The 10,405-nt window shown below is 50.6% G+C and overlaps 1 protein-coding gene across 1 annotated transcript in view; it reads right to left on the minus strand.

Annotated features, from left to right (window-relative positions):
* Lmntd1 (lamin tail domain containing 1) overlaps positions 1 to 10,185 on the minus strand; it is a 46,131-nt gene extending 35,946 nt beyond the window's left edge. Inside the window, exons 1-4 of the mRNA XM_040743599.1 lie at positions 10,017 to 10,185; positions 9,833 to 9,939; positions 7,263 to 7,513; positions 1,418 to 1,613 (exon numbers count right to left, since the gene is read on the minus strand). Coding sequence (XP_040599533.1) covers positions 1,418 to 1,613; positions 7,263 to 7,513; positions 9,833 to 9,927 — 542 coding nt within the window. The 5' untranslated portion in view covers positions 9,928 to 9,939; positions 10,017 to 10,185. The remainder of the gene's footprint in view (positions 1 to 1,417; positions 1,614 to 7,262; positions 7,514 to 9,832; positions 9,940 to 10,016) is intronic.
* Between the last annotated feature and the right edge of the window lie 220 nt (positions 10,186 to 10,405).

Consider the following 10,405-nt stretch of genomic DNA (forward strand, 5'->3'; position numbering starts at 1 on the left):
CAACAGCTTTGACTGAAAACACCCAACTGTGACAAGAGGAGGGAGTGGAGTTTCTACCCCACGCCAGACAGCCGAGAACACGGTAAACAACAGCTTTGACTGAAAACACCCAACTGTGACAAGAGGAGGGAGTGGAGTTTCTACCCCACGCCAGACAGCCGAGAACACGGTAAACAACAGCTTTGACTGAAAACACCCAACTGTGACAAGAGGAGGGAGTGGAGTTTCTACCCCACGCCAGACAGCCGAGAACACGGTAAACAACAGCTTTGACTGAAAACACCCAACTGTGACAAGAGGAGGGAGTGGAGTTTCTACCCCACGCCAGACAGCCGAGAACACGATAAACACAAATGTTTCTGAAGATATCGATCCATGGCAGGTGGCGATGCCTAACAGATGGGAGCACAATGGGCTGAGCTTATATACACTCTCCCCAAAGAGAGGGAACCACACAGAACCAGCGGGTTCTCTGATGGGGCTAGGGCTAGGATCTAGGGAGGCGATAGTGTACCTGAGTGTGTGTGCACGTGTACGTATGCACACGCACACACTTGTATTTAGAAGTATTAAAAAGTCTTTCTACACCTTTGTCTTAATCACCACTTCTACTATGATAGACACTGATTTTGATAGAGTATCCTCAAATGGTTCCCTCCATTATCAGTACAACGGCGCACAGGGCTTGAGTGACTGGAAATATGGCGGAAGGGGAACTGGCACCCTGCTCTCCTGCTCCCCTCTCCCCTGCTCCCCTCTCCCGTGCTCCCCTGTCTGCATGCCTTTGTGTCATCAACTCTTTTCATAGACTGAGGGCTAAGAAACAGGCCAACCATGCTCCTTTTAGTCCCAATCATGACTTTCTTCTTGGTCACTCCTGTTCATAGAGACTGACAACCGTAAAGAGGGATCACTGGTGTAAAATATCACCTTGTTCTTTTTTTTTTTTTTTTTTTTTTTTGTTTTACGAGACAGGGTTTCTCTGTATTGTTTTGTTTTGGAGGCTGTTGGTCCAGCCTGGCCTCGAACTCACAGAGATCCGCCTGCCTCTGCCTCCCGAGTGCTGGGATTAAAGGCTTCCGTCACCACCGCCCGGCTTCACCTTGTTCTTGTATTGAACTGAAGACTGATAGAAGAAAGAACCCTGGATCTACTGGCCAGCAGTAAACGGCCTCAGTGTGAGCAAGCGGCTGACACGCTATGAACTGGAATCTTTGGGAAATTCATATCCCTTGGTTGGTCCCCTAGAAACTTCTATCGGTTGTTTCTGACAGCTCGGAACACAGGTGGCTGCAGTTCAAGGACTTCTTTAGGGTTTTGGTGACTAAAAGGATCTACTAACAGCTCAGAGCTCTGCTTTTTCCTGATCTATGACCTCGGCCCTCGGCAGGAGATGGGAAGTGATTCAAATGTGTACCTGGATGTGAACTGGCCAACTTCTTCAAGGATCACAGAGAGGTGCTTGGTCACATCCTCAGTCTGGGACGAATGCACAGTGAGTTTCCTCGAGTCTCCAAACAAAGAAAGGAAGTAATCCTCTCCTTCCCCCAACACAAGCGTATCTGAGTCAAGGCTCGGTAGGGGCTGTTTCTTTGGAATCGTGATGCTTGTGCCTTTCAAAGAAATTGGACAAGCAAGTGAGACAGACATATAAGTCGACATCAAGAGAATCCAAGGGCATTATCTTTGCTCCCTTGTTTACAGAAGTACGCTTCTTTATAGGCTTCACTGCCACCGTCAGACTCAGTGAGAAGAATTACAAGCACAGGTTGAGTCTCTACAGCAGTTGGAAGTGGCTATTTTCAAATCTCCTCACTGGCTACAGACTGTCTAGTCATCTTAAATGTCCAGGTGTTGAGTGGCTCTTGCATGGACTGTGCAGCCATCTTGGCTCTGGCCTCCTGTGGAGCTCACCTTCCTTCTTTGTTCCCTGTTGTGAGCACGCTGGGTGCTTAGCTGACTTTCTAGCTGTACTAGGGACCGTCTGTATTCCTGAGTAAATACTGAATCTACCAAATTTGGGTATTACATTTACAAACACAGTCTTACTCTAAATTTAATGCTTGCTCTACTGCCCAGATTAAAACTCCCCCTTGAGTGCAACAATACCTTCTGCAGGGGAAAATGGGGACTAGAGGTAAATCAGGTGTCTGGTCTTTAGCTGGCACTGGGAAAATGAGAGCTACCATACGGTAAGGGTCTTCCTTATGTGATCCTGGGCCCAGAATCATCAAAGCATAAAAGCAAAGAAAGCCAACTTGTGTGAGGGAATAAATATTTTTGTTGTTGTAGTGATAAGGCTGTGCCGAGGGCCTCAGGTACACTGAGAACATCTTGAGTCACCAAACTGTATCAACAGCCCTGATGACTAAAGAGGGGTCCTCAAAGGATTTTGTTCAGAAGGAACACTAGAATTTAGCACCAGCAGCCCAGTGAGCAATAAATCTTTCTGTTCCTTCAGAGAGAGTAACCCACAGTATCTCACTCCACATCACTCTCTCTCCACAGCATCTCTCTCCACAGCGTCTCTCCACAGCATCTCTCTCCACAGCATCTCTCTCCACAGCATCTCTCTCCACAGCGTCTCTCCACAGCATCTCTCTCCACAGCATCTCTCTCCACAGCATCTCTCTCCACAGCGTCTCTCTCCACAGCATCTCTCTCCACAGCATCTCTCCACAGCAACCTCTATCCACAGCATCTCTCCACAGCGTCTCTCTCCACAGCGTCTCTCCACAGTGTCTCTCCACAGCATCTCTCCACAGCATCTCTCTCCACAACGTCTCTCTCCACAGCGTCTCTCTCCACAGCATATCTCTCCACAGCATATCTCTCCACAGCATCTCTCTCCACAGCATCTCTCCACAGCATCTCTCTCCACAGCATCTCTCTCCACAGCGTCTCTCTCCACAGCGTCTCTCTCCACAGCATCTCTCCACAGCATCTCTCTCCACAGCATCTCTCTCCACAGCATCTCTCTCCACAGCGTCTCTCCACAGTGTCTCTCCACAGCGTCTCTCTCCACAGCGTCTCTCTCCACAGCATCTCTCCACAGCGTCTCTCTCCACAGCAACCTCTATCCACAGCATCTCTCTCCACAGCATCTCTCCACAGCGTCTCTCTCCACAGCATCTCTCTCCACAGCGTCTCTCTCCACAGCATCTCTCTCCACAGCATCTCTCCACAGCATCTCTCTCCACAGCATCTCTCCACAGCATCTACGCATCTCTCCACAGCATCTCTCTCCACAGCATCTCTCCACAGCGTCTCTCTCCACAGCATCTCTCCACAGCATCTCTCTCCACAGCATCTCTCCACAGCGTCTCTCTCCACAGCATCTCTCTCCACAGCATCTCTCCACAGCATCTCTCTCCACAGCGTCTCTCCACAGCGTCTCTCTCCACAGCATCTCTCTCCACAGCGTCTCTCTCCACAGCGTCTCTCTCCACAGCATCTCTCCACAGCATCTCTCTCCACAGCATCTCTCTCCACAGCATCTCTCCACAGCGTCTCTCTCCACAGCATCTCTCCACAGCATCTCTCCACAGCATCTCTCTCCACAGCGTCTCTCTCCACAGCGTCTCCCTCCACAGCGTCTCTCTCCACAGCATCTCTCCACAGCATCTCTCCACAGCGTCTCTCTCCACAGCATCTCTCCACAGCGTCTCTCTCCACAGCATCTCTCCACAGCATCTCTCTCCACAGCATCTCTCCACAGCATCTCTCTCCACAGCATCTCTCTCCACAGCATCTCTCCACAGCGTCTCTCTCCACAGCATCTCTCTCCACAGCATCTCTCCACAGCATCTCTCTCCACAGCGTCTCTCTCCACAGCATCTCTCCACAGCGTCTCTCTCCACAGCATCTCTCCACAGCATCTCTCTCCACAGCGTCTCTCTCCACAGCGTCTCTCTCCACAGCATCTCTCTCCACAGCGTCTCTCTCCACAGCATCTCCTCCACAGCGTCTCTCTCCACAGCATCTCTCCACAGCGTCTCTCTCCACAGCATCTCTCCACAGCATCTCTCCACAGCGTCTCTCTCACAGCATCTCTCCACAGCATCTCTCCACAGCAACCTCTATCCACAGCGTCTCTCTCCACAGCGTCTCTCTCCACAGCATCTCCCTCCACAGCGTCTCTCTCCACAGCATCTCTCTCCACAGCATCTCTCTCCACAGCATCTCTCCACAGCATCTCTCCACAGCATCTCTCCACAGCATCTCTCCACAGCATCTCTCCACAGCGTCTCTCTCCACAGCATCTCTCTCCACAGCATCTCTCCACAGCATCTCTCTCCACAGCATCTCTCTCCACAGCATCTCTCCACAGCATCTCTCCACAGCATCTCTCCACAGCGTCTCTCTCCACAGCGTCTCTCCACAGTGTCTCTCCACAGCATCTCTCCACAGCATCTCTCTCCACAGCGTCTCTCTCCACAGCGTCTCTCTCCACAGCATCTCTCTCCACAGCGTCTCTCTCCACAGCGTCTCTCTCCACAGCATCTCTCTCCACAGCGTCTCTCTCCACAGCATCTCTCCACAGCGTCTCTCTCCACAGCATCTCTCCACAGCGTCTCTCTCCACAGCATCTCTCCACAGCATCTCTCTCCACAGCGTCTCTCCACAGCGTCTCTCTCCACAGCATCTCTCTCCACAGCGTCTCTCTCCACAGCGTCTCTCTCCACAGCATCTCTCCACAGCATCTCTCCACAGCAACCTCTATCCACAGCGTCTCTCTCCACAGCGTCTCTCTCCACAGCGTCTCTCTCCACAGCGTCTCTCTCCACAGCATCTCTCCACAGCGTCTCTCTCCACAGCGTCTCTCTCCACAGTGTCTCTCCACAGCGTCTCTCTCCACAGCATCTCTCCACAGCGTCTGTCTCCACAGCGTCTCTCTCCACAGCGTCTCTCCACAGCGTCTCTCTCCACAGCATCTCTCCACAGCGTCTCTCTCCACAGCATCTCTCCACAGCATCTCTCCACAGCAACCTCTATCCACAGCATCTCTCTCCACAGCGTCTCTCTCCACAGCGTCTCTCTCCACAGCGTCTCTCCACAGTGTCTCTCCACAGCGTCTCTCTCCACAGCGTCTCTCCACAGTGTCTCTCCACAGCGTCTCTCTCCACAGCATCTCTCCACAGCGTCTCTCTCCACAGCGTCTCTCCACAGCGTCTCTCTCCACAGCGTCTCTCCACAGCATCTCTCCACAGCATCTCTCCACAGCGTCTCTCTCCACAGCATCTCTCCACAGCATCTCTCTCCACAGCATCTCTCTCCACAGCATCTCTCCACAGTGTCTCTCCACAGCATCTCTCCACAGCATCTCTCTCCACAGCATCTCTCCACAGCGTCTCTCTCCACAGCGTCTCTCTCCACAGCATCTCTCTCCACAGCGTCTCTCTCCACAGCGTCTCTCTCCACAGCGTCTCTCTCCACAGCGTCTCTCTCCACAGCGTCTCTCTCCACAGCGTCTCTCCACAGCGTCTCTCTCCACAGCGTCTCTCTCCACAGCATCTCTCCACAGCGTCTCTCTCCACAGCATCTCTCCACAGCGTCTCTCTCCACAGCATCTCTCCACAGCATCTCTCCACAGCATCTCTCCACAGCATCTCTCCACAGCGTCTCTCTCCACAGCATCTCTCCACAGCGTCTCTCTCCACAGCATCTCTCCACAGCATCTCTCCACAGCATCTCTCTCCACAGCATCTCTCCACAGCATCTCTCCACAGCATCTCTCCACAGCATCTCTCCACAGCATCTCTCCACAGCATCTCTCTCCACAGCATCTCTCCACAGCATCTCTCCACAGCATCTCTCCACAGCATCTCTCCACAGCGTCTCTCTCCACAGCATCTCTCTCCACAGCATCTCTCCACAGCGTCTCTCTCCACAGCATCTCTCTCCACAGCATCTCCCTCCTGAGGAATGAATGCTTGTGTTCTCAAAGGAGAGCAGGCATTAACCAAGCTCTTGCTTTTAGTTCCTTGAGGACCACAGATGGCAGTGAACGGGTGCAGCATGTCCAGTGTATAGGCCTAAATCTGCAGCAGAGGATTCTGTGGCAGTTCTGGGAGAAGACTGCATGCCATCCTAACTCTTGCCCTGCAGAGTGAAGCCACTATGCTTTGTTCCCATTATCAGGGGGTTTCGTGGTTTAATCCCAACACAGAGCAAACACAATGGTCTGCATAGCACCATAGATGCAACTTTTCCTTCTTAGATCTAAAGCTTGTATTTGCGTATGTAACACTCCGCATGTTGGTCAAGGGTTAAGGTCAGCAAGAATTTAACAGGTGTCTTTGGATGATCCATCTTAGTCACGAAAACAATGGCGAATAATGCTGTGACCATCATGAGAGCCACACACAAATGTACAGAACATCATGTTGAAGCCTAGGAAAATACCAGAAATAAATAGAAATAACACAGATGAGAACTGGCCAGACTATAAACGTCCACAGAGCAGAGGGAGTGAAGCATTTGGAAGCCATGGGCCCACAGGTCAAATGTAGATTGTTCTAGAAGGAGCTTACAGGTAGGCTAAGGGTTGCACATGTTGGCTATGCGCTGGGTTCCTACACACGTGTCAAGCTTAGCAGACCCTGTGAAGCTGGCGTTTCAATCTCCGCTCTGCAGGTGTGGAGCATCAGAGACAAGGCTGCCAAGTATCTTCCCTCCTCACTCTGTAGAGGACCAAAAAGAGCTGGCTCTGCCTTTGCCAGGACAGCGCCACCCAGCAGTAAACTCCACAGCCCACCTGGCTCAGTGCCCTGCTGGCGCCAGAGTCGACCACACAGTTTCTGCTCCTTCCTGTTCTCTTTGTGCCCCCTTCTCGCTGCTAGACAGTGCTAAAGCCCACAGCAGTACTTGCTCATCAGAAGGATCCTGGGAACTGTACACTGGGAACTTGAGTTCGCAATCAGTCAGAGAACATGCTAACAACTGACCCGCTGACCATCATGGTAGCTCTAGGCAGCATCTTGATCTTTCTAGCATCCAGGGGAAGGTCCTTAGGAATCTACATGGCAAATGTCAGTCCTCTAACAATTCTAGACCACGCTAACGGTAGACCCATCAGCCATCATCACGGCGGCTGCAGATTAGACCCACAAGCCGCCACGGCAGCTGTGGACTCCTTCCTTGCGGGGACTGAGAAACAGACATCACTAGGAACAAATGGTAGCACAACTCTCAGGCAAGGACGTAAATAAAGAGCCAGTCAGAACATGCCGTGGGGACAGTCTCAGACGCTCGGTACCTACTCTGCTTTGTCAGGCTGGTGTCTCTTCGGGTGATGCTCAGGATGGTAGACTTGGAAGTCAGCAGTCCTGCCGATGAGAAGCTTAGACCGCTATTCTGAACACTAGGGGCATGGTAGAAGCCGAGCGGCATTTCGTGGGAAAATGACTGTGACGACTGTATTGGCACGGTGTCCAAATCTATCATCTTCGGGAAGAAGTGGACCGAAGATGGTTGTTTTGCTGGAATCAGGTTTCCAGGTTTCTCTTCTCCTCTGTGTACCAGACAACGATGAACAAAGTAAGAAAATTAAAATGCCTGCGTACAGAAAGCGCGGGGTATTACTCAGAATTCTGCTTGCTAACTATCACACATCTACCAGGAGAAGCCGGCATTCCCAAACTCTAGTGCTGGCTATGTGAATGGATGTTATTAGCCTTGTCTCGTTGTGTATTCTATCTTACATTAAAGACCAACAGATTCTCTTGTGGATGGTTTTGAAAGTTAAAATTTTATAATAATCAGTATAATGCCTGCAGTCAGGGACTTTAGGGTTTCCTTCTTAGCTTTTTAAATACATTTCTTTCAGGAGTATTTGTCTTTCTGCAAAATACCTTAATGCCTATTCACTGATATGGCCACTTCCTTGAATTCCTGCAGCTGCTAAACTAACTTTCCAATAGTGACAAAATTATGTGTGCAAAAATCCCCCATCTGTGTCTTATGGAAACCATAAATGAGGGAAGGACAATGATTTTCAAGTCCCACTGTGATGAGTGACTTCTAGGAACGTGCATCTCCTTTTGGTTTTTAAAAGAAAAGTGTTCATTAAGTCTCACACAATGATTTGAACAAAGTCCCAAAACTATAGCATAATTGCTCCACAAGCTAAATAGTATTGTCATGATTGATCTCAGGACAAGACTTATGATGGACTCTACATCAGTCCCCTTCTAGTGGTCTCAGAGAAACTGGTGGTTGTATGTGTGCGTGTGCGTGTGCGTGTGTGTGTGTGTGTGTGTGTGTGTGTATGCACACATGTGCGTGGGTTTGCTCATGTGTGCCCGTGCTTGTGAAGATTAAACAGGAACAAAAGTCCATGTGTCCTTTCATCGTTCTATAAAGCAGGGCCTGTTCAGCCATCCCATGCCATGGCTGTGTCTACAGTATTTGCTGGGAATCGGGAACTGACTTCCTTGCTTCCCAGATTACTTCTCTTTGGTCCACTCCTCAGAGCACTTACTTCATGGCTAATCTTGAGTGTAACAGGATTGGCATGGGAGAGGCCGAGGAGATCAGTGGAGCTCACACCTCTGCATGTGTCTATGAGTTTCAAGAGATGGCGAGGCGAGATGGGTCCGTCCCAGTGAATGGGGTCATCAGCTGATGGATTCATAAGGAGGGGAACTTGGGCAGGTGGGGCATGCTGGAGGAAGTGGGTCATGGGACCAGGCCCTGGGGTTTACACCCTGCTCTGACCTCCTCCCATCTCTGCTTTCCTCAGATACACCCTTCCTCCATGCCGTCATCCAGTCATGGACCCTCGAGAGCTGAGACAGCGTCCAGTCATGGACCCTCGAGAGCCGAGGCAGCGTCCAGTCATGGACCCTCGAGAGCCGAAAGGAAACCACTGCCAGTGCTTCTGCTGAGGAAATGGTTTACAGCTGTGGCAGAGCCGTGAAAATTTTATATGCTGTCCCCACAAACATTTCCGAGACTGAATTCTAGGAGTGTTTTAATGCTCATCGCGTACGTTTTGTTGTTGTTGGTGGCTGTGCTACAGTTTCGGTGTTTTGAGAATCTCACACTATAGCCCAGGGTTCCTTCCTCAGCCTCCAGTGTGCTGGGAACACACCAAACCTCCACACCTGCTACAGTCAAGCTGTTAAGATCACGGCCTTGGCCCATTCGATGGGAGCTGTGAAATCTCACCCAGGATTTCATGGCCGAGTTCTGTCCTGGAGACTTTGTACTGCTCAGGGGCCAGGGACTTAGAGAACACAATAGCTAATGCTGTGATCGCCTGCTGTATTTAGGAAACTCATGCAATTTCTAGTTCTAAACACTTCCTAAATTGTTTAATTTACTCATTGGAGGGAGGGAAGGGGAGAGAGGGGGTAGGAAGAGAGAGGGAGTGGAGGGTGGGAAAAGGAGGAAGAGGGAGGGAGGGAGATGGAGGGAGGAGGAGGGAGAGAAAGAGGTGCCGTGCATGTGTGCCTCTTATTTATGCATCTGGAGGTCAGACAGAATTTTTTTTTGTTTTTTTTCCAGACAGGGTTTCTCTGTGGCTTTGGAGGCTGTCTTGGAACTAGCTCTTGTAAACCAGGCTGGCCTCTAACTCACAGAGATCCACCTGCCTCTGCCTCCCCAGTGCTGAGATTAAAGGAATGAGCCACCAACGCCCTGCTTTGTTCCCTGGTTCTGCAGTGTAGGTTCTGGGGTCAAACCCAAGTCCCCAGGCTTGAAAGACAAACACTCTCGCCTTCTGAGCCGTCTCACACCCTCTCCCCGGTAGTTTGTAAACCCTGAGGTCTGCGTTTCGCCAGTATCCCTCTAAAGCAGACCCTGCTTGCCCCATTCATGCCAGCCTTACATCTCTTCCTTCTGCATTTCAGGCTCCTGCTTAATGATTTCGGTGTCGCCGGTCAGGGCCTCCAGAGAGTCCTTCACCTCAGTCAGCAGGGACATCTGTTTTCTTTCCTAGGTAACAGACCATGGTGTCAGGCAGTGACCACAGCTGACCTTCAAGGAAGACTTTCTTTTTAAAGTGACCTCACCTGCTAATCCAACTATCTTCGTTCGGTTCATCAAATTTAATGATTTCTTTGCCACACTGTCATTAAAAAGAAATTTCTTCTGCAAAATGTAAGTGTCAGCATTGCCAATGTTTATATTGGCTAAGAATCTGAGACAAACTCACATTGGGACCATAGAGGGCAGTTCAGAGGGTGGGGTGCCTGTAACCCAGGAAAGCAGCCTTTATGACAACAACCTCACATCTGGACATCACTGCCTCTTAGAACCATGAGCAAATGTCTCCATGGTGGCAGAGCCTCCAGCTCTTCACACCTGCCCTGAAACACCTGCCCTGAAGTTTGTGGACCTTAAATAGTCCACAAACTAAGAGTCATGTCTCCCCGAGACACTGAAATGCGTAATGTCCTGC

The sequence above is a fragment of the Mesocricetus auratus genome, unplaced genomic scaffold (assembly GCF_017639785.1).
Source record: "Mesocricetus auratus isolate SY011 unplaced genomic scaffold, BCM_Maur_2.0 Super-Scaffold_100001, whole genome shotgun sequence".
Classification (NCBI taxonomy): Eukaryota; Metazoa; Chordata; class Mammalia; order Rodentia; family Cricetidae; genus Mesocricetus; species Mesocricetus auratus.